This window comes from Elephas maximus, chromosome 11, assembly GCF_024166365.1.
Source record: "Elephas maximus indicus isolate mEleMax1 chromosome 11, mEleMax1 primary haplotype, whole genome shotgun sequence".
In the NCBI taxonomy this organism is placed as follows: Eukaryota; Metazoa; Chordata; class Mammalia; order Proboscidea; family Elephantidae; genus Elephas; species Elephas maximus.
Genome location: NC_064829.1, coordinates 14,636,920 through 14,664,468, shown reverse-complemented (window position 1 = coordinate 14,664,468; position 27,549 = coordinate 14,636,920). Strand labels below are relative to the sequence as shown.

The following is a 27,549-nucleotide window of genomic DNA, read 5'->3' as shown; positions in this document are numbered from 1 at the left end:
ATAATATGTCCAAAGTAGTGTTTTTTGTTTCTCTGTGTAGATCCAAGGGTCTTCGGTACCAAATTCCTTTTTCCTGAAGAACTTACTCTATCATTTCTTTAAGTGCACATCTGCCGGAAATTGTTTTCAGCTTTTGTTTGTTGAAAAAGTCTTTTTATTTCTTTCAAAAAATATTTTTACTGGGTATAGAATTCTAAGTTGACAGTTTTTTCTTTCAGCACTTTAAATATGTCATCCCATTGGCTTCTGACTGCGTAGTTTCTGAAGAAAAGGCTGCTGTAATTCTTATCTTTGTGCCTCTGATGTAATTTTTTTTTTTGCCTTCAGAAAATTTTCTCTGTCCGCCTTCAGGATTTTCTCTTTGGTCTTCAGCAGTTTGAGTATGATATGTCTGTATGTGAGTTTTTGTTTCTTTACTTTCAGTATTTAACCTGCTGAGTATTCTCTGAGCCATTATTGCTTTAAATATGTTTCTGTTCTATTCTTTCTGTCTTTTCCTAGGATTTCAATTGCTTATATGTTAGTCTACTTATTAATGTCTCAGAGTTATTGGATGCTGTTTTTTGTCTTTTTTATTTGCTTGGTTGTTTTTGGTTTTATTTTGTTATTGTTGTTATTTTACTCTTTTGTCTCATTTGTTTCAGTTTGGATAATTTCTGTTGACCTATTCAACTTTACCACTTCTTTCCTCAGCTGCATTGGACCTATTGAAGGCATTCTCCATTTACCATCTTTTCATTTTTAGCATTTCCATTTGATTATTTTTTGTAGATTTCATCTCTCTGTGAAAGTACCTGTCTGGTCCTGCATGTTGCCACTTTTTCCACTAAAGTTTTAATGTATTAATTATAAACAAACAAAAATATTGCTGCTGTCCAGGTGATTCCAACTCATAACAACCCTGTAGGACAAAGTAGAACTGCCCCTTGGGGCTTCCAAGGAGCGGCTGGTGGATTTGAACTGCCAGCCCTTTAGTTAGCAGCCGAATGTTTAACCAGCGTTTTGGTTACATCATCTGTGTCATATCTGAGTTTACTTCTTTTGATTGCTTTGTCTGTTGACAAAGTACTACTTTTTGGATTTTTTTTTTTCTTCCTTCTTTGTACATCTCATAATTTGTTGTTTAAAGTCAGACATCTTCTATAGGTTGCAAGTAGAGACTGGTGTAGATAGTTTTATGGCTGGAAATGGACATACTTATTTTTCCCCCAGGCCACAGGTTGGCAAATGCTTACTCTAAAGAACCAAAGAGCAAATATTTTATATTCTGCAGACTGTATGGTCTGCCACAACTACTTAACACTGCCATTATATCACAAAAGCAGTCCTAGGCAGTACATAAACAATTGGATGTGCCTGTGTTGTTAGACTTTACTTACAAAAACAGATGGAAAGTCAGGGTTGGCCCACAGGTTGCCAACCCCTGCCCTAGATCTTTGGTGGGGCAGTGGGCTTGAGTCAGTCCGTGTGAGAGTTTACTGGGCTTAGGTTTGTATTATTGCTCTGGTTTCCGTCAGTTCACCACAAGCTTCTGACTCGTGTAGTGTTAGCTTATATTTATGGTAGCTTGCCCATTTTTCTCACTGCTCCACCCTCAGCTTTAGGGCTTTAGAGCTGGTCTCACACCACACTCCAGCTCCTGTTGCAGCAGTAGACCACTGTTTCTTTTACCTGACACTTGTTAGTCTAAAAGTAGGCAGTGGGTGTGCAGGGAGGCATTCTCTGCTGTTCTGTTCAGCCTCAGTCTTAGGCAGCTCCTGTATCCCTGGTCTCAGAAGTGAGGATTTCTAAATGATTCTTCCCACCCACCCCAATGTAGGATACCTGTAGTGGCCAGGGCTTATTTTGTATTCTTGCCCCTCCTTTAAGGCTAGTGGATATTTTTCTCTTCCCTTCTCCAATCCGTGCCCTAGAGCAACACGATTTGCTGCCCTTCCCGCAGCAACTTAAGACTTTTGTTCCTTCAGGAAGACAAAGGAAGAGCATGTGGGCAGGGACTCATGCCTTTTCTTCAGGGGCTTTTCTTCTCCCTCAGTCACGCACCAAGGGGTGACTTCCTCAGAACTCAACATTCCTCCAATCATTCTTGTAAACACCTGGTAAGGTCCTAATAGAAGAGCTTATTAGTTGGTGAAATTTCCCTTGTGTCCCTTGTATGCAGCTCCTAGGGGTTCTATATTCTCATCTAGTCCAGACTCCGCTTCAGCAATTCATTCAAAAATTTGGCTGAATTCTTCTTACTGGCTTGTATAGTATCCAGCAGTGTCTGCTACAAGTAAGCAGGTGCTAACGTCCTGTCTGCTCAAAGGCCGTTGTATCCTCAAAGCTTGTGTTGTGTTGCCCTATGACCTCAACTCTTAGATATATTCAAGAAAAGCTGGAAATTTTCAGATTTGATTACACTGTGTATTGTTGTCATAAGTATGGGAGTGATACTCTTTTAAGCTTTCCATATCCTGAGAAGGAAGCAGAAGCTGGAAACCACACGCTGGTTTTTAAATAATTTCATTACATGATTGATTAAAATAAGTTGTAGCAAAATTAAAGGAATTGAATTATTTTGTCCTTCTCAATACAATAATAGCTGACATTTCTTAATTGTCAAAATTATTGTACTAGGTACTCTGTGATGAACTTTTAATGATTATCACTATTAATCTTCACAGTTCTGATTACCAGAGATCACAGACCCAAGATTCGAACTCAGTATATTTGCCTTCATAGTTTATTATCTATGCCACTCTGCTCTACTGTAGTCTCTATCCAGATCTAGTGATTTTTCTATGTACCATGTGACTATACCAGTTTACTGGGGAAAGTAACTTTATTCACTTATTTGCTGAATATTTATTGATGACTAATAGGTCCCATCACTGTAAGGGTATAGGAACAGACATGGTACCTGCCCTCATGGTGCTATACAGAAGTGCAAGCAAGAGATGGTGGTAACTTAGAATAGAAAAGCTTGGCCATAGGAAGTACAACAACTCTTAGTAGACTTACTACTTAACATCCTGTATAACTCTATCAACTGTTCTTAATTAGGACTTTACAGTGAAATTTGCTTCTTCTGTGGGATTGGTCAAATCTTGATTTAAACATGTTTCCAGGGATAATATGTAAATGTGCTAAGATTTTCTTCATGTACTAATGGAAGACTTGCCAGGGGTGAGTTCCTAAGTCTTTTCTCCTTGACAGCTGGAAGAGAAGACCGAGAACTTGGGGGAACCAGGTCCTTCCGCTGACAGCAAAGGGGCATTTCGGAAGGAGAGGGAGGCACACAGGAAGCTCCTCGCTGACAGTCACAGCCTGGTCATGGACCTGCGCTGGCAGATCCGTCACAGCGAGAAGAACTGGAGCCGTGAGAAGGTGGAGCTTCTCGACCGCCTGGACAGAGATCGGCAGGAGTGGGAACTGCAGAAGAGGGAACTGCTGTGGAGGATAGAACAGGTACGGAAGCACCCCAGGCACCAGAGAACAGGGAAGAGAGTGTAGACAGCTAAACTGACCAGGAAATCAAGAGCACTTATGAAACAAAACATTAGAAACCAGGCTGCTTGAGGCCCTTGCTGCATCGATATGTTTCCTGGGCTTCCATAGGAAGAGAAGGAAACACTAGAATTTCTAGCGCTGGAGGGAGGCCTAGCTCATGCCATTCCATTACACAGATCTTCTCATTGTGAAGTTTGTGGGCAACTCTCTTGTCAGGGGAGGAATGGAGAATGGTGGGGGAGGTAATTTTTTAAAGGAATTTGAAGATTTAACTTGAAAGCTGAGGTTATTTCAGGTCTTATAAAGTCATATCTGCCGAAAAGCAAACTAACTTTTCAGTTTGCCACAGAAGATGTGGTCACAGTGGCTGCTCCAGCTTGAATGGGATTGTTGTCCATTAGTAAAGAAATTGCTGAAATGAGTTGGAAGTCAGGCTGTTTGCTGCTGATTGTACCTGCTGTGGATATTGCTGAGCTGCGATTAGCAAGGACCATCGTCAAGGGAGGTAGCTGATCCTCTTCAGCTAAACAAAGGATTCTGAAAGCCAGATGAATTTGGGGGAGGGGAAAGGATGGGTTGCCCAGATAATCATTCTTTGTGTTACATCAAACGTAGGACAGTTGGCTTAGTTGTGGTAGTTCCTGAGTGTTCACCATCAAATTTTCACATTAAATTGGTGAAGGTTTGGAATTCCTCCCTGACCAGATCTTTACATAACATACATACATTTTATTTATTTCAGCCTGTCACACTTAAAAATGCATGAAACCTCAAGGAAATTATTAATCAATGAGAAACTGAATTCAGGAAAAATAACCTCATTACTCTATTATAAATACTCATACTCTGTGCATTTTTGTGGGAGGCTTTTGAAAAATGTATTGTCCACAGCCCTGGTACCTGTTATACAGGTACAAAGGTTAGTGTAAGTATAATGTTGGAGAGTGAGGGAAGGAAAATGAACTAAGTGGTAAAAACAAAAATAAAACCAAAAAACAAACCAAGTGCTTTAGCTTAAAAACCATTGAGAAGAAGAAAGTACTGAAAGGAGCTGACTCACTTTTGCTCTTCCTGGGCTCGATTATTCACAACTGAGTCTCCTTACTGATTTTGATAATGGCTCCATTTCAAAATTCCCTAAATCCTGTCAAGAGGAATGTTGGCCACTTCCTGTTTGGCTTGGAAATGGAGCACTTGGCAAGAGCCTTTTGTCCTAAACTCCCTGCTATGTCTGTGCTCCATTGAACAGGCCGGTGGTTATGTGGAAGTTGTAAGGGTAAAAGTAGCAGATGTTCTTATGAACATGGGCACAAGTTTATCATACCCAACTTTAGTTAACTAGTATCACAAGTAACTTCAGGAACTTATCACCGGGGAGTTTCCTTCTTGGCCTTCCCTCTACAATCCTTCACTTTGTGTGTCCTTCCCACACCCCAGGGGGGCCCTCATTGTCCCTGCCATTGCCCTTTTAGGATCCCCTTTACCGGTTTGTTGTAGTGACTTGTTGGTCTTGGCACAGGTTTCATTTTGAAAGCCACACTTTGGTATAAGTTAAGCAAGTCTTTAAGTTTTTATTTTACTCTTGGGAGTGAGGAATTTCTAATAAAGGAGAGCTGGGTAAGACACATCCAGTGATCCTCAGCTTTATACAGCTCACGCCCTAAGGACGAGCAGTTGTCTCCCCTTAATGCTGTAGTTTGGGAAGATAAGAGTGATTAGGAGCAGAACTCTGTTTCTAAATTGTCAGTGTTCAGCACTTCTACCAAACTGTCCTCCACAGGACTTCAGTCCTCTTGATGGCTCTGAGCCTTATGTATTCACAACACATGAGTTTGAAGCGTTCATCTGTTGTGGTGATCCCACAGTCTTTGTGCAGTGATTCCACTGCTGTTTTTAGAGGAGGATTTGTTACCGATGAACTGATGCTTCAGACATGCAATCATGGCTTTCAAAAATAAATCTGGGCATTCTCCCAAAGTAATCAACGTTTAACTTTTAGCTACGCGGTCCATGGATAAACAAGAAATGTAACCGAACATCCTTCATAAACTATTTTACAATGCATGGTTTCAATGTTTGACTACTTGGTAAGCCTAGAACCTTGACTATGACAACCTAATGCAGATGGTGAAAGAAGTGACATTAAATCCATTTTCCACTTTCAGAACACATGCTTCATGCTTGTCTGGTGTCATTAAATTCCTACATAATTTCTGTGCCACAGAAGGCATCTTATATGATGAATGACTGTGCAAACGTGGTGACGATCATGTAACGCATACCATCTATCTTATCAGCATCTCTTGTCTCAATCCAGATTTGAGTGGGTGGTGGCTCACACTACATTTCCACTCAGAACTGTTATGTTCCCAGTTGACATGCTGATAAGACAGGATTGGGCTCTGCTCGCTGTACTTACAGCACTAAGGGAAAAAAGCTCGTAATATGTCAGCCCAGGCTCTTTCCAGTAACTTTCTTAAAGCAGCTGCCTTTGCAGCCTGAAAGGCCCTTCTTTCACAACCTGTTTTACAAAGTGACCTTTTCTCTTTGGACCATCCCAGGTAAGGTGATACTCTTGAGGGTTTATTGTTTCCTGTATTATTTGCAATGCAAATCTTTCAAATTTTCTATTTGCCTTAAACATTGTTCTACCGCAAGTTTCTAAGAAGAGTGCTGAGTCCTGGTTTGAGGTGACTCCCCTAGGAAACCCTATCCTTTAAGGACTCATTCTTCAATGGCAGCACCCCAGAGGCATCTGCAATGCAGAGTCCTCCAGCCAAAGCCATTCTGATTCATTCTGAGGAAACCTAACACTTGCCAGCTTTAGTGCAAGCTGCTCCTGGCCCCGGGTGTATTTTTGAGCTCCCCCTCCCCTGAGAAGGTCTGCTCCCAGCTCTCCCCTCCAGTCCCTCCTGCCCCCTCCTCACTCACATTCTCAGCACATTGACAGCTTCAGATGTGATTCCTGCATTTTAATTCCTTGCCTAAAATAGCTTGGAGATGATCATGTGTTGAGCCTAAATTGTGCTGACATTCATTAGATGAAGATAATAAAAACCTTTCCTTTTCATTTTTTTAAAGAAACCATTTAGAGTCTTTAAAAGAGAACTGCTAAGAACTGCGGAGTTGAGGAGCAGGTGGAGAGTGGAGAGGGCTGAGCTAAAAAATAGATTGTTTGCCCCCCACATTGACTGTGATTCTACCTGAGATGCTAACATTTAAACTCCAGCTGCTTGGACCTCTGTCTCTTCATAACAGAGAGATCACCACCTCAGAAATTACTAAAGATGAGTAAACATCCTTGAGTCCCCATTACCTCACAGGGCTTTGTTCTGGGCTGTACGTAAACCAAAAACCAAACCCATTGTCGTTGAGTCAGTTCCGACTCATAGTGACCCTAAAGGACAGATTAGAACTACCCCATAGAATTTCCAAGAAAAGCTTGGTGGATTCGGACTGCCGACCTTTTGGTTAGCAGCTGTAGCTCTTAACCACTACGCCACCAGGGTTTCTGGGGGCTGTACATAGGCCATACTTACATCCAGCTTAAGGGTGAAGGTTTAAATTAGAATACCAAGGTACCATTTGTAAAGATGCTCTTTTACAAAATAAATTGATATGCTCCCAAGGGAGTTGTAGCATTTCCTGGCACCATCTCAATGCTTGATGACTGAAGATTTTTATTCTGCCACTCCTTCAAGTTAAATCCAAATGTCACTGTAGTCGTTGAGATAATTTACTTACTAAAAAGAGTGGTCGACCCAGGAGAATGTGTGAGCGTGTTGTCCTATAATGAAGCCCTCACTCATGGTGCTCAGGTGAAACATCCTCAGGTCTTGACTGTGCTTCCTCTGTATGTTTGGGAAGGGGGCAGCAAGGAAAGACCCAGAGTGAAGCTCAGCAGAGCGAGGGTGCCTGCCCTGCCTGCTGTGTCTGTCCCCACCCATCTCAGCAGCTCCTCTCCTGAGATGCCCACAGGATCTAGCTCCAGGCTGTAAAATAGGCCAGAAAGGCCTGATATATGGGCCAAGGCCCAAGGGAACAGGGTGGACCAAAGGGAAGTAGGTGGTGGTCTCACTGACACAATGATGGGTATGCCAGTGCTGGGGGCATGGTTGTCCCTGTTCTACAGGTGAGAAGGTGAGAAACCTCAGGTTGTTCGCCCGGACAGCCAGCTAGCAAGTCTCACAAGCATGATTCCAACTCAGGTGCTCCTGATACCATGGGCCTGGTGTTTCCCCACAGCTGCTTCTTGAACATGTTAATCAGGCAAAAAAAAACTGTGACTATAAACTATGTGGCTTTTTTTTTTTTTTTTACAATCCTGTTGGATCTTTAATTGCCTTTTCAGCTAAGTTTTAAGCTTCTCAAGCAAAATGTAAGTTGTTTTTGACACCAAACACTCACAGCCCAGTTTGATGACTGGGTCTGATGCCTCAGGTTATGTATGGGACTTGTTCCCAGTGACTTGGGGGTAGTTAGGAAAGTCAAATCCACCCTCAGACATATTCTATCACAGGTGACATTCCATTCATTATGCCTTAAGTTGGGAAGGTAATTCCAAAAGAGAGTTCTAAACATGTTGTTTAACAATATTAAACCAAAAAAAAAAAAGATTTTAAAAAATAAGTAAATCCGTAGTTCCCTATGAGCACGGCACACAAAGCTGTATATGATAACATATATTCTAGTCGAAACAAGTTGACCACACCTGTGTGATTTAATGAAGATTTTCCATTTCCAGATAAATTTTCTAGCCAGATAAGATTGTGGGGCTTTTTAAGCATTTGTAATAGCTACTAACCTCAAGGTTGGCAGTTCAAACTCACCCAGCAGCACTGCAGAAGAAAGTTCTGGCAATCTGCTTCTGTAAAGATTACAGCCAAGAAAACCCTGCAGAAGAGTTCTCTGTAACGTGTGAGGCCACCATTATTCAGAATTGACCCGATAGCAGCGGGTATATGGGACATGATATGGTACAATCTTGTGTTGTATCTTGAATTAAGGTCAGTACTTTAAGAACATTTGCTTCTCTCAAAGTCTTTCAAGTTGACTCACGTATAATCCCAAATTGTGGAGAAAATATGGCCTGAGGGAGAGTAACAGAGAAAAACGTAAGGCTAATTATTTTCACTTTTACCACTTTCAAGTTGCAGAAGGAAAACGGTCCCCGGAGAGGTGGCAGTGTCTTCTGTGACCAAAAAGACGGCAGCTCTCGCCCCTTCCTCCACCAGGGAGGCCTCCGTGTGCCTCACGCCATGGCAATGTGGTCCTGCTCTGACGCAGAGTCCATCCCCTTTGAAGACCGGCCACTGTCCAAGCTGAAGGAGTCAGACAGGTGCACGGCCAGCGAGAACCTCTACCTGGATGCCCTGTCGCTGGATGAGGAGCCTGAGGAGCCTCCACCCCGACGGCTGGATCGGAACTTCAGGAACTGCCTCCCCGAGGTCAGCGCAGCTTCCTCCATTTCAGCTCCTTACTGCAACATAGAGGCATGTATTTAACCCACACGACTGGTCAGGTCCCCTCCTGGCTTTTACCTGTCCCAGCCTCTCAATTTAGTAAAAGCAAAATCTTCACAGTGGTAGGATTTTGTTTAGTTCCTCACCCTAAACAACTTGGTGCTCCATGATAAGTTTGTTTGTCACCTTGTCCCCAGTCTGGTTTCGAAATTCTGGGGTGGTGTCCTGGATAGAAGGAAAGGCCCCACAAATGATTATGCCCAGCAAAATATATAACAGGAATAATTCTGGGAAATGTGTCCTTTCAATTTTTCTTAAAATCATAATACAGCCTTCAGATTAATAACCAAAAAAAAAAAAAAAATTCTGTTTTAAGGAAATATCCCAACGTCTGGAAGCAGCAAATATCACTAAACTATGACACATTATAAATATCTTACTCTGTGCACAGGGAAATAAACCCAACACTTAGAAGCCTTTGTAAGTCAGATTATCAAATGTGAGCTAAGTTGCTATAATTTGGTCTCCCAAACACTGAACAGAATTAGAAGAGTTCACACCAAATTGTTTGTGAAATATGTGGAAATGACAGGACAGCACGTGTCTAGAAGTCAGGTGCGTTATCCTCAGCAGTATGTGTTAGGCTGACCCACATGCAGTCACCAGTATCCCACCATTTATTATCTATTGGCAATTTCATATGGTTCATTTTAATAGCTATGGGAAAGTAGGTCGGGTAGGGCCTGGACATCACACTAACCTGATAATTGGTGTGCCCCTTACTGCTTACTGTGCCCAGGAATAAATTTCAGTTACCCTCAAAGGCTTTCCAGGGCCCTTGTTGCTTCTTCAAGAACATGTCAGCACAAGAGTAGTTTCTCAGTAGACAGCCTGTGTTGAAATTGCTCTCTGCCAGTTCAGCTGTCACCCTTTTTTTTTTCTTTTTGTAGAAAAAATATAAAAACATTTATCAATTTGGTAATCTTTACATGTATAACTCAGTGACGTTGATTACATTTATCATGTTGTACAACCATCACTGCTGTCCCTTTCCCAGTTATTTTACCACCATTAACAGAAACCCTGCACCGCCGAAGAGCTGACTCTCCTGTCCCCCATCCGTCCCGCCCTGGCAGCCATTAATAAGCGTTGGTCCCTGTGCATTTGCGTTTCCATAGTGAGATCACGCAGTATTTGTCCTTTCGTGACTGACTTATTCACTCACTATAATGTTTTCAGGGTTCATCCATGTTGTAGCATGTATCAGGACTTCATTTCTATTTATGGTTGTGTAATAATCCTTTATATGTGCGTACCACATTTAATTTATCCATTTACCTGTTGATTGACATTTAGATTGTTTCCACCTTTTGGCTATTGTGAATAGTGCTGCAGTGAACATTGTACAGGTTTCTTTTTGCATTCCTGCTTTCACTTCTTTTGGGTAGATACTCAGGATTAGAATTACTGCCTCATACAGTAATTCTATGTTCAGTTCTTTGAGGAGCTGCTAAACTGTTTTCCACAGTGGCTAGACCATATTGCATTCCCATCAGCAATAGATGAAGGTTCCAATTCACCCATATGCTCGCCAACATCTGTTATTTTTCACTTTTTGTTGTTTTTTAACCATAGCCATTCTAGAAGGGGTGAGAGGGCATTTCATTGTGGTTTTGATTTGCCTCTCCCTAGTGGATAATAACAAGGAACATCTTTTCATGTGCATATTGGCCATTCGTATATTGTCTTCGGTGAAACGTCTATTCAAGGCTTTTGCCAATTTTTCCATTAGATTTTGTCTTTTTGTTGTTAAAGTTATAGCAGTTCTTCATATATTCTGGATATTAAACTGTTATCAGATCGGTGGTTCCCAAAAGTTTTCTCCCAATCTGTAGGTTGTCTCTTCACTTTGTTGATAAAGCCTTTTGAGGAACAAGAGTTTTTCATCTTGTTGAGGTCTCCTTTATTTATTTTGTCTTTTGCTGCTTGCTTGTGCTTTTGTTGTCATATCTGATTGTTAGAAACTAGGCCTTATAGCAATACTGTTCTGTTTCTTCTAAGCGGTTTATGGTTTTAGTTCTCACATTTAGCTCCTTGATCTATTTGGAATTGGTTTTTATATGTGATATGAGGTATAGATCCTGCTTCATTCTGTTGCACGTGAACCAGCTATCACTCTTCTTCTTAAGGGATAGTCATTGAAACTTCACCTTTGTGCCTATATGGAAATGTTTCTCAAGTCTAAGGGTATCACATCAATTTCTATAGCAAGGTTTGAGCCAAGGCACACCCACCTTCCATCTTCCCTCTTTCCACCCCTTCCTGACAGACACACCCACACTTGTACTCACACAAGTAGTTAGAAAAGCTGGCTTTGGAATTCATATAGTAGCTAGATCCTTTGAAGAAGCACAGAAGAGCAAACTTCCTCCATGACAAAGTTTATAGCCAGTCCTTCTCATTCGAGATCCTCCCTTGACTGCTGAAGCTTCAAAAGCTACAACCCCTCATCAGGATGTGGGTTTGTGGTTTTATTATTGTACTTCAAAGAGCTTAGGACAGTAGGACTCCTGACCAAAACTTTGCCTCAATGTACATTTTAGATGGTATTTCCGTAGAACAGAGCAAAACGAGTCATCTTAATACATTCAAGGCTCCAGGGAAACCAAAATCAACTGATTCAGACGAACTTGCTTTTTTCTCCTTTATAGGAAGAAGAAAATCACAAGGGAAACCTTCAAAGGTAAGTAAGACTGATGAAAACAATAGACTACTGAAGTCAAAATCTCTTGGTTTTGAAATTCCGACTTGTTGATACAGTCTATTGTAACACTCTCTTCAAAATGACTTAAAATCAGACTTGCGAATGAGTAGTTGGTTTATTTTTATTAATTTTACAAATATCATTAGTTACCAAAGGCGAGATGTGCCATGTTTGTGAGGTGTCTTAGTTGTGTGATGAGGACCTTACAGGGTTAGTTGTGTGTATATACAAAGGAGTGATTTGTGTTACATGTTTTTTAACAGTCCACAGAAACCTCTCTCTTCCAGTGTAAAGTTGGAAAAACTCCCTCCTGATATGCTGTGAGACACTTTATAAACAGTGTATTTAAAAGCTCTACAAGAAGATTTATTAAAATATTTCCAGGCAGTAATCGTTGAGGAAAATATAAAGTAGTTGATGTTAATGTTAGTTATATACCCATTTCTCCCCCTCCCAGTCTAATTTTCTCTAGTTTCGTTTTACGATGTGTATGTGCCATGTCCACTACATGAAATTTCTTCTCTGGGCAGTTTGCCGTTTTCAGGTCTCCTCATCCATGGTTTTCTTATGAATGTGCCATCCCCGTGAACTACTGTCTTGTTCCCATTTTGCACTTCACCAAATGCCTCCAACACCTGCATTGCCAGGCCACACTTACACCCTTCAAGCTTTTGTTTTCTCTGGTCGTTGTCAGGCAGTACAGGGCAGTCCTTATGCGCCCAGGCTCTAGAGCCGAACCTCCTGGGTCAAACCCGTTCTCCTCGTGCTAGCCCTGTGACCTTGGATAAGTTACTGAACTGCTTCATGTCTCAGTTGCCACATCTGTAAACAGGAGGTACTTAGATTTTTTGGTAACTTAAAATGTGTTAAGACATATAAAACAATTAAAGCAGTACCTAATACAGAATAAACATTAAATGAAGTTTAGCTGCTAGTACAGCCCGCCCCACCCCCACTTCTTCTTCTTTTCATAGCAGTATCCACATCAATGTCTCGAGTGAGGATATATTTTATTAAAAATACATATACACGCGCAAACAGTTGCTGTCAAGTCAGTTCCGACTCATGGTGACCCTGTGTGTCAAAGTAGAACAGTGCTCCATAGGGTTTTCAGTGGCTGCTTTTTCAGAAGTAAATCACCAAGCCTTTCTTCCAAGATGCCTTTGGGTGGACCCAAACTTCCAACCTTTCGTTAGCAGCCTAGTGCATTAACCATTTGCCACCACCCAGAAACTCCAGGGGTTTATAGCAACCCCCTTTTACCACCCAAGACATTCCCCTTTCTGTGTTCCCTCTTCGCTGTAGCTCCTCTTTAACTTTTTTAAATCTTAAGTGCTTCTGTTAATTGCAGAAGTAACCCATACTTCCAGAATTCAAACAGGATTGAAATGCCCAAAGCAGAAAAGTGAATGTGTCCTCCGCAGTCCCCTGTCCCACTTGCTCCTGACAGCGTGGTGTGTCCTCCATACTTTCCTCTCTGCGTCTGCAAGCGCCTGCCTGTTTGTCACATGTATCCTGTGTCTCTGCAGTTATCGTCTTGCTTTGCTTTGGCCACTGCCAAGGTGGATGCCTCTCCTTTCTCTGCCCACGTCCTTTCTGCTCCACTGTGTCCACCTGGGGCTCAGTGTCACAGAGGTGCCACTGTCGTCCCTCAGAGAGCAGACCCTCTCTGGGTAAGAGTGGAGTTTGATGAGCTAGGTCCAAAGAAATGTGGAAAGGCCCAGAGTTTCAGGGTCTGTGGAGCACTTACAGGGAGCCCTCGTGGTACAGTGGTTAAAGTGCTCAACTCCTAGCCGAAAGGTCAGCGGTTTGAACCCACCCACTGCTCCAGGGGAGAAAGACGAGGCAATCTGCTTCTGCAAAAGTTTATAGCCTTGGAAACACTATGGGGCAGTTCTGCTCTGTTCTACAGGGTCACCATTTGTCATAATCGACTTAGTAGCAGTGGGTTTATTTGGGTAGAGCCTCCAGTGTTCTGGAAACTCATTATTATTATTTGGGCAATTCCTTGTCTCTTGACCAGAGGCAAGAAGAGGAAAAACATGCTAACCTGAAAGCTCAAGACCTAGTGACAAATCGATCCCTCTGTTTCTTTCCATGGCCACCTTTCTGTTATCCAAAAGGTCCTTGTACAGCTTGCAGATCATATCTAACAAACAAAAATTCCACTGATTTTGAATCTAGTGAGAAACAAGAAACTGGAATGCCTAAAACTGTCATTTTTAGCCTAATGTTTTACCCCAGGGTGGTGACCACAGGCCATGTGCCTTGCCCCCTGCACCTCACCCAAGGTGAAGGCAGTTGTCAGCAAAGCTGCCCAGAGCTGGCTGGTTCTGTGGGCCAGTCCACAGGGTACACGAATGTGCTCCCAGCAAGATCTCATTTCTAGCCTCACATTGTTCACGAGGCCGGTGTACTCAGCCTGGGACCTCTTAACAGGTATGGGACCCTGGGTATGTAAACCTCTGTTAGGATCAAGGGAATATGAATCTATCCTATGAGGAACTAGTCTAGTGACAATGAGTCTATAGACCCCTCACTCCCACGCACCCAGCAGGAGTGATTCAGACCAGAGAGGCTCTAGTGCCTGGCTCAGGAGCCACAGGCACAGCCAGCTCCCCAACTTCCTTCTGGGTCACGCTGTTTTACCCTAGGTGGATTGACATGTGGCCCGAGCACTCCAGCAGTCTCCTTCTCTCAGCTTCTCCGAGTGCCCAGCACCTCACTGTGCCTGCTGGTTGCAGAGGAGGCAGTCAGGACTTTCAGGAAATTCGTGTCCAGTTGAAACACCTAGAATTAAAGTGCTCACATGGTGAGGAGTCTACATCCAAAGACAACAGGTGGCTTACCAAAATTGGCTGTCCTGTCAGCTCAGCTACCTTCACCCTTCCACGGTGTTCCTGTGTCTGAGAGAGTTTTTCTCATAGCTAGGAATAAAGGAAAAGAAAGAACAAAAAGAAGCCTTGGCTATAGAGAAGGTAGCAGAGAAAGGAGAGAGCTGAGCCCCTTTGGTCAATTGGGATAGGGCCAGATGGAAATTTTTTTCAGATAAGTCTGGAAATTACTTGTCAATCTGATTGCATCTCCACTGCCCTCCTTTCTTACCCATCTTCCATTTGGTCTTTGGAGACTGTTAGTGCTTAGGCAACAGAGGATGAGGCCAGAGGATGAAAAGGCTTTAGACTGTAGTTACAGTTTTGGGTGTCTGTCAGGATTGTGAGCACCTGACTCAATGCCTGGAACTACTAGGTTGATGGTCACTGTGGCAATGGCCCTCTCCTCAGTTGATGGGGACCCGAGGCCACAGCCAAATACCAGAGTTTCCCTCTTCTTGGGGACACCAGTAGGCTAAGCATGAAGCTTCCCCAGGGTGGATGTGGGGTTGGTGTATGACTGTGTTCAGCCATTCAGCTCTACCCATCCACGTGCTTCCTCGATATCTAAGAGTTGATTATATTAAATTCTGACCAACACATGGCTCCAGGAATAATTTCAGGGCCACAAAAATTCTGTGCAACATCTGTATGTCAGCTCATGAGCGGAGAGCATCAGGCAGTTGGAGACTGTTCTCAGATGCCAGTGAATGGTGCGGGTAGACTAACTCTCCAGCACACTGCTCTGCGAGGGTGCACTGCATGTGTTGAGGACGACAGCTGTGTGGTCTTCCTGTGGGGACGGGTGGGAGGTGGGAGTGGCAGGAAGCTACAGACTGCCCACACTGCCTCTCCCCTTTCCACAGGGCAGTGTCGGTGACCTCCATGTCTGAGTTCCAGCGCCTGATGGACCTCTCTCCCTTCCTGCCTGACCAGGGCCTGCCTTCCGCAGGTAGCAAGGAGGACACCACCCCTCCCCTCTCTCCCGACGACCTCAAATACATTGAGGAGTTCAACAACAAGGCCTGGGACTACAGCCCACCCAGGGACTGTGGTGGGGTGGGGCCGGGGAGGCCCCCAGACTCCTGGACAGACAGGACCGAGGTGGGGCTGGCTGGGGCTGATGCTGCAGCGGACCCATTCCCAGACTCCTCATGGTATCTCACTACGAGTATCACCATGACCACGGACACTATGACCCACCCCGAGCACTGCCAGAAGCAGCCGCTGCGCAGCCATGTGGCTGCGGACAGGTCTGGTGTGCGCGTGCTCCACAGCCCGCCTGCTGTGCGCAGGTTCGATGGTGTGCTTTCGGCCATGGGCAGCGAGGAGCAGAGCCCAGGGGAGCCTGAGTTGCCGTTCTCCACAGGCAGAGCCAGAGGGGGTGTAGGGGAAGCCAAGGGGACCCCGGCAGAGCATGTGTTTGGGAGGTGGCCTTGTGACCTCCCCAGACATCCCCGGGACTATGGGGATGGTGGGCTGCACTCACTCGAGGGCACCCTCTGCACCTCCCTGGGGTTTGCCTCCCCACTGCACAGCCTGGAGATGTCCAAGAACATGAGCGATGACATGAAGGAGGTGGCCTTCTCCGCCAGGAGTGCCGTCTGCCCTGTGGAGCCTCAGGTCAAGGACACGGCCTGCCAGACCAACGGGTCCCGGACAACGGGGACACAGACTGTCCAGACCCTCAGCGTTGGCCTGCAAACCGAAGCCTTGCGTGGGGGTGTCACCAGCAGTCCCCACAAGTGTCTCACGCCCAAGGCCGGGGGTGGCTCCACACCTGTGTCCTCACCTTCCCGCAGTGTGAGGAGCCGGCAGGTGGCCCCCGCCATCGAGAAGGTGCAGGCCAAGTTTGAACGCACATGCTGCTCCCCCAAGTATGGCTCCCCCAAGCTGCAGAGGAAACCTCTCCCCAAAGCTGACCAGCCAAATAACAGGACCTCGGCAGGGACACCCCAGAAGGGCTGCAGTGAGTCTGCCTGGGCACGCTCCACCACCACGAGGGAGAGTCCTGTGCACACGACCATCAATGACGGCCTCTCCAGCCTCTTCAATATCATCGACCACAGCCCCCTGGGGCAGGACCCCTTCCAGAAGGGGTTGCGGGCTGGAAACCAGTCCCGCTCGGCTGAACCCCGACCAGAGCTGGGCCTGGCCCAGGAAACCGGTACCAGCTCCCGGGGAAGGTCACCCAGCCCCCTCGGGGTTGGAGCAGAGACATTCAGGGAGGAAGGGGAAGAGGGCACGCCAGTGAGGCAGGACCTATCCGCTCCCCCTGGCCACACACTCACAGAGAACGCCACCCGCATCCTCAACAAGAAGCTGTGGGAACATGCCTTAAAAGAGGAGAGGAGGCAGGCCGCCCACAGCCCCCCAAGTCTGAGCAGTGACAGCCACGCAGGGGAGATGGGCAAAGCCGGACCAGGGTCCATCGAGGTAATGAGTGCCGAGGGTTTCCACCCTCCCCCTGCTGACTTTTCACTTAAATGTTTGAACCTGGGGTTATAGGAGCTCATTTGATTTCAGGAATCATAGTCCATGGCAGGTTGTGAGCCGTGAGGGGTTGGGTTTATGGGAGAATGGAACAAGCAGAAGAACACCCCTGAGCTACTTTTCAAAGAAAATGTCATTTTATTGTCCTCAGAAAATCACAGACCATATGGTTTGATTCAGGCCTGTCCTCTGGTCTAAGGGAAGGGGGTAATGTTTTATCTGGGCGTTTCATTTTTGATCATAACTTGCCCTCATTCTGTATGAATTCATGTCCTAGAAATGTGTGTGTGTGTGGTGAAAAGTATGTCAGAATTGCACCAGGTGTCCCGGATGCCGCAAGCCTTGATAGGTGACAGAATGTGAGATGAGCTGGAGAAGGTTTGGGCAGCCTGGAAACCAGCACATCTCACCAGAAACCACAGGAAGAACAGGTGGATGCCAGCACTGGCTTCAGGACAGAATGGCAGCCTGACATGTCACAGATCACTTTGTGTCTGCAAATCCCCCTAGCAATAAATGCAGGTGAAACAAACGGACGAAATCCAAAATTCTCCCTTAATACAATGCAATTATTATTCCTCTTAGCATTATTCACAAATCAGTCAACCTCAATTTCTGTCCTGACGCATATCCACATGTATATTTATCCCAGACCACTTTAAAAGTTCCCACTGGAATGCTGATGGCAAAAGCCAGGAGGATGTCAGCCTCACATTCACGCACTGCTGGAAGGACGCATGTCCTGTTGGTCTGTGTAGTGACTTATCCCAAGTGTGGGCTTGACTGGGAGCCTCGACTCACCAGTAGCCTGGATGAATAGACTCTGCACCAGGAAAAGAGTGAGCTCTGGAAAAGCTCTCTTCTGTGCCAGGCAGCTGCAGCAGATGGCAAGGGCAAGGTCAGGAGGAGGAATGTGCCCCTGTGCTGCCACTGCTCCTTCCTAGCCGTGGACTACCCATTCCCTGTCCTCCCATACCTGCTGGGCCTGCTGTCTTCCCAGGGTCAAACCTTCCAAGCCTCTCTGGGTGTTTGCATTCCCTGCCCCCACATCGGTCCATAGAGATACCCTGTCTGTCCATCTTTCTTGCCATCTTCGCTGTTGCTCTGCTGACTCATGTCTTCTTTGCCCCTTGCTTGGAGTTTTTCAATAATCTCCTGATTGCCCTTTCTTCTGTCTTTTTCATCCCATTCCAGTCTAGGACACACAATTGCCCAAGTCATCTCATTAAAATCTTGCTCTGATTATTTTTGTTGAACACTTACTTTCAGTGGCTCCCCAGATTTCATAGCATGTTATTCAGGGTTTCAGTGATGTGACCCCAATGTACCTCCCTTGTCTTACCTCGCTCCAGCTTCCTGCTTCATGAGTTCAAGGCTGTCCTGAAAGAGAATGTGTCCTTTCCTAACCCTGCCTCTGCGTGCGCAGTTCCGCTTTTCAGATTACCGCTTTACATGTTGCAATCTGCATCGGTCAGGCTCAGATGCTGATTACAGATCAAGCCTTCTTCCTCCTTCCCCACTTTAACACTCCCACCACTGTCTTTCCATCAAGCTCTGCTTGTATGATTCATGTAGGATTTATCAGATTTCCCTGCAAAATGCGTGTAATTCTTAGGGACATTCACTAAAGTGAATCTATACGAAACTACTTGGTTGATCTTGAAGCACTTCCTTTTCGGGGCCTTCCCTGGATCAGTGGCCGCATAGCTCAGTAGAGTGTTCTAAGGCAGTCTGCAAAGGTGCTCAGAGTGAGAGCTGTGGGACACGTCCCTTCTTGCCTGCAGTTCAAAGAAGAATTGGGTGATTTGGCCATTTGGGGCTTGCCTTGCCCTTACTTGCCTTTCAGCTTTTTGTATTGCTTCTTTGCAGATAATATTGGCTCAGTTCATATTTCATATACTGGCTCAATTCATATTTCTCTATGTAATTGGCTTTCTCGTTCCCACGTTATTAAAAAGAACCCTGTAGTGCCCAACTGCATTTTTAATTGATCCTCAGAATTCTTAATCCCACGTGACATACCTGGCTATTTGCAATCTTTCCCCAGCACTCTGATGTCTCGGCAATACCTCTTTTCACTGACGTCACCCACAGTCAACAAGAGCTGCTCCCTTGCCTTTCTCCAGAAATTCTCATCATCCATTGACTCTAAACAAGGTCAAAACTAAAAGTGACCATGGTGAATCTATTAAATAAGAATCTCCTGGCTACTAAACAGCCCTTTAGAAAATGTCACCCTTTGTTTCTAAAGCCCCAATTCATTTTTAAGTCATAATCAAGCTTATACAGTTAAATTTGCTAAAGTACCTTTCTTACTAAAGTTAAAATACCTAAGATCTATAGCATACTCTTTTCTTGAAAAGAAGTTTGGATTTTAAAAAATTTTCTTCACAACTTCCACTCAACATAGTTAACATCTTTTTGCGTATCTCTGAGCCATCCTCTGTAAGGCCACCTTGCAGCCCAGCATTTGAATGACTGTGTGTATTTGTGGGTCCACACGGGATTATTTAAAATCCCACCCTGAGCCCCTGTAGGGAACTCAGCATTTCTAGGGTCTTGGTACACACAGTTCATCATCCTTTTAATTGCTGCCTTCTCCAAACGGGTACTTTAAGTAAGACTTGCAAGTTTGGAATCCTTGGCTCCACTCCTCACCAAACAAAGCTAACCGTACCCTATCCGTGCTTTTCAAGTGTAATATCACCACAGCTGTCTTTCTACTCCAGGGCTTAATTCTCCTGATTCTAGACACCTGTAACAACCCTCGGAATATTCTCTAGCTTCTCCAGCCCTCCAGGCAGAGCAGTACACAGAAAAAAGAATCTTCCCAAAGCATCATTAGACCGTATCTCTCTCCTGATCAGAACTGTGATTCCTGATTAACCTGTAAACTCTTCCTCAAGGATCTTCCCCAATTGGACATACTTCTGCTCCTCTTACCTCTCATAGCACTTGCATTTATTTATATTTATATATACTTATTTATTGCACTTCAAAATATTTTTAAGGTACTCTCAAAAATAACATGGTTATGGTGCAGATCCAGAGAATGTTCCATAAAAAGCAAAATGTGATGTGCAGAGTTATTAAATCAATCACTTTTCATTTCTCAGGTAAATAGAGCATTCAAATAAAGAACAGTGAGGTTATCCTACAAAGTACTATACCAGAATTCTAAGTTTGTGTGAAGAAGTTTAGGATAAAGGTAATGTAAGTAGCTGAAAGATAACAGATGAGATTTTGTTATAATTATCTATCGCATACCAAAAAAAAAAAAAAAATACTCATTAAAAATTATTCCAGTAGTTACTTATCCAGTTGTTTAGAGTGAATAATGATTTATAATGGACAAATAATAAACAGCTAACCTCTAGATTCTCCATTTTGTAGCGTGTTAGATGCCTGTTCCTTAAAAATCTGAAGCACGTAAATGTTTAAATAGTTTGCAATATAGTCAAGAAATTCAAAGTTACATTTTGTAGTTATGACCAAGAACTTCCAATTATATCATAGTTGTGAATATTTCTTTTTTATAGGCAAAGATGTTTTTACCATAATGGGTATGTGCTAGTTATAAGAGTTTTTAAACATTTATGCCGTTACATTACTACATTTAAAAAGTGTGAATATGTGGAAATAAACCCAAAAGGCATGTGAAATGCAGGTCAGCATATCCTATTTTATTGTTATACATTTAGAAATTTATAGCTGATTCCCTGCACTTTTTAAAAATCATAATATGCATTTATCACAGTTCTGTTCTTGTAAATGTCTCTGAAATTCCAGAGGACGTGTATGCAGCGCCCGCAAATGGCTCACGTACTTCAGTGTGGATCTTACTCATCCTCCTGATTAACAAAAGCCTTTAGAACAATCTAGGATTCTTCTGAGCAGAGTTGTGTCTTGCAAAACTCCAGGAAACAAAGAGAGTACCCCTGATCTACTTTTGGGTATCTCGAGAAAGCCAAACTCCCCTCTTTCCCATCGTTATTTAGCCCCTCCCTTGCCCCCAAGTCAGAGCGTGTCTCCCACCTTTCATGGGCACACCTCCACAGTTCCTTCTCTTCATTGTCCAGGTCTTCTAAAACACACCCTGCCATCACACCTGTGGATTCGTAGGCATAGCCAGAAAACTACTGATAGTGTGCGTGTGGCCTTCGTGTTCCTAAGCTGTGGTGCTCTATGACAGCATCACTACGAGAAAAAGAAATATTGCTGGATGCGTGTTCTCAGGTGACAAATGTGTCCTCTGTGGGCTCTGTCATCCCATCCCGTGGCCCACAGATAGGTACCTCGCTACGATGGAAGGCCTGTGTGTATGGGAATGCCCTGCCCTGCTAGAGCTCTACAGGAGTCTGCTGAGATTGGGGCTTTGTTCAAAAGCATTAACTTGGTTGTGTCTGTAATGTCCATTTGTATTAGAAACTAAATAGAATTAATTTTTAGGAACAACAAATGAATTTCTTTGCGTTACTACAATGGATGCTCCCTATAGTCCGTGACAGTATAAAGAGATGGTTGAATTACTGAATCGCAGCACTAGGAATGAGATGGTTCTATTGATGCAAAGCTTCAGCCCCACTTTGGTCCTCTGTAAAGCGTGTGTTCAGCTTTTCTTCTCACTTGGTGATTGGCAGGAGCACTGACCTGTCTCAGGGACTCAGACCCACAGGGAGCACTCACTGGCAGTGGTCAGCTGTCATGGGGCATTTTCCTCTCTGTTGGGATTTCACTTGTTCTAGGTGTTCCAATGGAATTAACCCTGAGTTGAATTAATGTCAAGTACTAGACCATTGAAGACTCCTTCCCGCCACTTCATAAATTATGAAATAGTTCTGGGTTTTCATTCCAGAATAACCAGAACTACCAGTGAGCTCATTCTAATTCCCCACCCCCTCTGAGCATTCTGTTATGGAATCCTTCCCTAAAGGTTATGTTGGGTATGTAGACACAGGAGTGCTGTGGGCGTCCCTGTGCTAGGAATATGGACAGTAGACAAGACAAAACCCCCCCTTTCTCACCTCATTCTCACCCCTAAATCTACGCAATTCCTCCTTTCCTCTTGAAGCTAGAGCAACGATTCTGCAGTGCTGAAAGAAGCAGCAGGAAGGAGTTTATGGGGGTAAAGAGAAGGTGTAATCTGAAAATGCAACACTAATCTTGCCTTCCCTGTTGGGGGAGGTTTTTAGTATGGTAGCTTGATCGTTGTGACCGAACAAACCAGGCCATGTCATGGCCTCTGTTTCAAATACAACAGTCACTTCCCTTTCTTCATTGGCCAAATGGGGTCTGAAATAAATTCTAAAGAGCAACGGAAGGGCAGTTGGGGAATAGAAGGCAGTAAGAAGCGTCTGCTACAGGGATGCATGCTGTGTCTTTGGTGATTACTACTTAGCTCTGAGTTGATGGCAGATGAGAAGCCTTTGGCTGCTCCAGAGCAGCACTGGACTCCCCATGCTGCCTTGGGGTGAATATGCCCAATTCCATGGGGCCTCAAGTTTCTCGAGAGGAGCCCTCCTCCAACACTGGGGCTGCTGACTATAAAATGTTTATTTTGTTCTCCTTATCTAAAAAATACCTTCCAACCTCCTTGCTTTTCTCTCTCTCTCTCTCTCTCTCTGTTCTGTCCAGAACCAAACTGTCTTACTAACTGCCCCCTGGGGACTCTAGCCTGCCTGCCTCATGCTGTAAGTGCTTTCTTCCTTGTTTCCATACTGTCTGGAGAGGCCATTTTGTGTCACTGTGGTTGGTGTCTGATGTTCATGAACGAGGCAGAGTCATCTGAGGTAGATCTCTGCTCCCACAGAGGCCAACTCCCACACTCACCAAGGGTTCTGCGTGGGTTAGCGCATTAACGGGGACAGATTAGCAAGCCTAAAAATTCCCGCTTGGCTCCACTCAAGTGTTGACTGCTCAGTGGGAAGAAAAATGTTTAGGTTACTGAAAGTTTTAGCTACTGAGTCTGCTGAGATTTTCCCCTCTCATGCTTTCAGAGGAGTGAGGAGATAACTGGCTGCGCAGGGGTGAGACGTGGCTCTGGCACACGAGGCCTTGCTGTAGCCTCTGAGAACCCCAGTCTCCTGGCTGGCCCCCTCTCTCCCAGTCTTTCTGCCACGCACGTGTGCTGCCATATGCTACAGTGAGGTGTGACCTATGTAAGGAAGCTGTTGTTCCCACCAGTCATACCAGAAGCAGTAACCCACACGCACCTTATCCTTCCAAGTGGTCATCCCAGGTGACATAGTCAGTGCTCAATAAATTTTTGTTAAATAAACAAAAAAAACGTCTCTTGCCCCAAATATTTGGAGAGCTTTTCTTAGAATTGCTTTCAAGGCACGTGAAAAAATGCATACTTTATTTTGTTTCGTTTTGTTTTTTAATTTTTATTGTGCTTTAAGTGAAAGGTTACAAACTGTCAGTCTCTGACACAAAAACATATACACCTTGCTACTTACTCCCGATTGCTCTCTTTTCTTGTCCATTTCACCAGCTTCTAACCCCCTCCACCCTCTCATCTCCCCTCCAGGCAGGAGATGCCAACATAGTCTCAAGTGTCCACCTGGTCCAAGAAGCTCACTCCTCACCAGCGTCCCTCTCCAACCCATTGTCTAGTCCAATCTACATACTTTGTTTTTGATCAAGGATATTGTTACCTACCTGCCTCGTTCATTCACCTTAACGCCAAGTGTTAAATACAAAAGTACAGTCATAGTCTGCTTTCCAAGACAAAAGATAGACCCCCATGGAAAAAATTACACAGAAGGCCATATGGGAGAGAGAAGCTATGAGCGCACACCCCAGAACTGGGGCATGCAGAGCCCACCGCAGTGCTTCTGGCGGAGGGACAGCACTGCTTATCTGTGTGTGCTGTGTGCTGCTAAAGAAGCCACTGCCTGGAGTTATGGTCCTACAGCATTGCTCTTTCCTGTAGGAATCCACAAGGAGATGCTGGTGAAAAGCCCGTTCTGGTTCAGCATCAGTCAGCGAGGTGGGAGCAGCGGCTGCAGCACTGTCGGTTGAATACACCTACAGCAACAGCCTTACCAGGCGCACACACACACACACACACACACACACACACACACCCCTCTTAAGATAATGGGAACAGAAACACAAAAAGACACAAAAGCACAACGGCAGAGCTTTCTCTCTTCCTGTCACCTCTTGCAGGTATCATAGCACCTATCATCTTCTGTCAGAGGGTCTCAAAACAGTAGCAGATTTCCCAAGTCCTGTGTCCCCTTTTGAGGTGAGGGAAGAATGCAGTCAGCACCAGAGTTTGCAGCTCAGCACTGACTTTGACGTGGTTTTACCTGGAGAGGTATTTTTTGTCATGGTGTCCATAAGCATAAGTGCTTTGCTGAAGCTTGTCACCTTGCTGCATAAAATGCCAACCACAAAAGAGGCCGGAAATCCTCAGAAGTAGCCTACAGTGTTAATGTGGTGCCTTTTCTGTTGACCACACAGGGAGGAAGGGGAATCAACTCATTCCATCTCTCTTCCAGAAGCCTGTGGGTCCCACACTGCCCTCAGGCCATCCCATCACTGCTGGTCTCCTCTGTGCCTCCTCCCATGTTGTACCATTGCTGTGTGACTCAGCTGTTCTGTCTCTTACCACCCCTCATGTTTCACGGCTGCACCGGCTGATCTTTCCTCATTCTGGTCTTTTCCACGCATATCATGTCTCTTCAGATTCTCCAGTGCAGAATTCACCTTCTTTGGGGAGGGTGGGTCCTTGTTCTATCCTCACTCTTCTGCCTTCCATTGCAGTGGTATTCCATCTTGGCTTCTGGTTGTTTGGGCATCATCTAGGAAGATGGGTCCACCATGTATAACTCATTGTTTTCCTCATGCCACGGCTCTTTACATTTCTGTGTGCCAGCAAGTTCCCCATTTGGGTGTCCTTGTTTCCTAACATGCAGACAAGTAGCTCAACATTCTTGAAAATCACAGTACTGTGAGCCCTAGAAGATAAGCATCATAGGTGAATTGCACCTGGCTTCCCGTGTGCTGCATAGACCAGGTCTCCGAACATGTAGGAGACTTGTAACACAGAATCACAAGTGTGCTCTGACTCTACTGTAAAAATGCTCCTCCAAGGAATAGTCATTAAAGAATGCTAGACCCAAATTAAAATTCCTGCCTGCAGCATTTTTTCCATGTTGTGGGAGTTTGTTTAACCTACTGCCAGTCAGTGTGGGGTAAACAGTAGCAGAGTTCGTTTAGGCTGAGTCTCGTTGCTAAGACAGCTGGGTGGAATCACAAGTCCTCACGGGCCCAGACAGACCCTGGCAGAGGAAGCCTGGCCTTTTAGGACTGTGTGGCAGTCACCTAATAGATCATTCCATAAAGCCAAAATAGTTGGAGCAGCTGGGTTGGGATACGGTGGAGCAGTCTGTGGCAATCACAGTCGCAGTCACTCTTCCCCCGGCTTATCTGTGTTGCGCCCCACTCTGAAGGAGCTCTGCATGGAAACAGACCCAGGTCATAGTCTCGCCATATTTTGATCATAATTTGATATCATCCCATCGATGTAGTCACTGATCATTTTGTGTTGGCTTGTCATTTCAAGTTATTCTCCATGAGCAGAAAGTAGCGAATATTCAAAGTCGCATTTGACTTTCATCTGTTAAGAAGTGTGTTTGGGGGAATAAAGCTCTGAGAAGCTGATGGTCTGAGTAACGGTCTCTCCTTTCCCTGCTCTGAAGGAACTCCCTTGTTCGGCACTCGCCCCTTCCCTAGAGCCCTGCTTCTCCAGGCCCGAGAGACCAGCAAACCGTCGCCTTCCGTCCCGCTGGGCCCCACACTTCCCCACTGCCTCACAGCCTCAGGCCCCTGGAGACCTGCTGCCCATGGAGGACCAAGGCGACATGGAGCCACCCGTGGAGAAGCTGCACCCGTGATGCAAGTGTGCATGAATTATTGCAGAATAATTCACTGTAATTTGCATAACCACCCTATCATCCTGAACCAACCTCTGCCCGAAAGGAGAGAGCTCGTTTTCACAAGGTCAAAGAATGTTTTTAAAAAACACACAGCTGCTGAATGTTCAACCTGTGAAACTGAGATGTTTCTAGAATGAAACAGTAAATGTGCCTGTAATAACTTAATTTTTTTCGTAGCTCAGAAGACTATTTTTGTCTCCATCTTTTTTACACACAATATATTAAACAAAAAAGGTAAATAAGATATAAATTTAAAAAATAAAGGTTTTAAAAATACATTTTAAGAGATTCTGAATGCCCTCGCTCTCAATAATGACTGCTTTTTTGTTAAATTTGCACTGTTCCATTTTGGTTTGATTCATTTCCACATTGAATTAGAGTATTTTAAGTTAATTTTATTTTGCCAGTGTTGTTATTTTTAAAGAATTTTTGAAATGCTTCCAACTGTCTGAATCAAAGAACTTTGTAGTGAAAGGCCATGAAAACAGTAGAGAAGACCAGTGTTTATGAACTGGAGGGGATACAGGTCATGTGTTGGAAAGGTACAGAGTACTCAGGGGCACACAGAGCCATTGTGCAGCCACGTCTTCTCCTCACCTTGCATGTCTTGGGTTCCTAGCACTGGGTGCATGTACATACTGCTGCTGATTGTCACCTTCACCTCAGTGTGAGTCCACATGTTTCACTGGAATACGTTGTGAATTTCCTTGTATTGTACTTTTATTGTCGGTCCTCTTGCATTGATGATACAACAGCAACAACATTTATAAATTATTGTTAAAAGATTAACTGGTGATGTACAGTGTATATTCCATTTTCTTGTTTAAGGAAAAACCCTACCGAAAGTCATGAGGACGCCAAATTGAGACAGATGATGGTGCCTCTGAATCTGTGTGAGACCACAAGGAAGTAGAAATAAAGCCTTTACGATGGCAGTATGCTGTCTGATCTCACGTGTCACATGCCCACCATCTTTTCATAAGGACTCAAACTGAAAGTTTTTTTGTAGCCAGGGGAACAAAGGAAAGAGGAGATATGTAGAAAAGCAATAGCTGCCACAATATTTGACTTGGAGTGTAGCCTAAGTACATGATCATCTTGCAGTTCTACTGTATTCTCTAAGAGAGTCCTGGGATGAAAAAAGGCGTCATATGAAAACAGCCAAAACTGGGGCAGGCGTGTGTGAGGAAACTGGGTGTGTGCCAGTCGAAATATGCTAAGTCTCTCCCTCTCCTCTCACTAGGGAAGAGGGAGTGGCTGATAACTCCAGAGGACTGGTTTCCACCTGATGTGGAGATGCTAGCATAGCCTGTAAGATGGAATTGAGTAGGCTTGTAAAGGAGTGGTGCTACAGAAGAGCAAAAGAACAACGACTTTAGGTTAAAGCTTCTGGTTTAATGTTTCAGTAGTCCAACAATTTTCGTCTTATCTAGAGGGGCTGATGGAGTAAATTCTATTCCCTGCGTTACCACAGTTCCATTTGTAAACTTAAGTAGTGCACTTAACTAACCATGTCT

The 27,549-nt window shown here is 44.5% G+C and overlaps 1 protein-coding gene across 6 annotated transcripts in view; it reads left to right on the top strand.

Moving 5' to 3' along the window:
• The window catches only part of MTCL1 (microtubule crosslinking factor 1), a 156,661-nt gene extending 130,415 nt beyond the window's left edge, over positions 1–26,246 (top strand). For 5 of the 6 annotated variants that reach the window (XM_049900154.1, XM_049900153.1, XM_049900156.1 and 2 more), the window contains 5 exons: positions 3,199–3,450; positions 8,643–8,939; positions 11,666–11,697; positions 15,458–17,027; positions 25,796–26,246. In XM_049900154.1, coding sequence (XP_049756111.1) covers positions 3,199–3,450; positions 8,643–8,939; positions 11,666–11,697; positions 15,458–17,027; positions 25,796–25,990 — 2,346 coding nt within the window. In that variant the 3' untranslated portion in view covers positions 25,991–26,246. The remainder of the gene's footprint in view (positions 1–3,198; positions 3,451–8,642; positions 8,940–11,665; positions 11,698–15,457; positions 17,028–25,795) is intronic. The other variant, XM_049900155.1, reaches the window with a different exon arrangement.
• Positions 26,247–27,549: the final 1,303 nt, after the last annotated feature.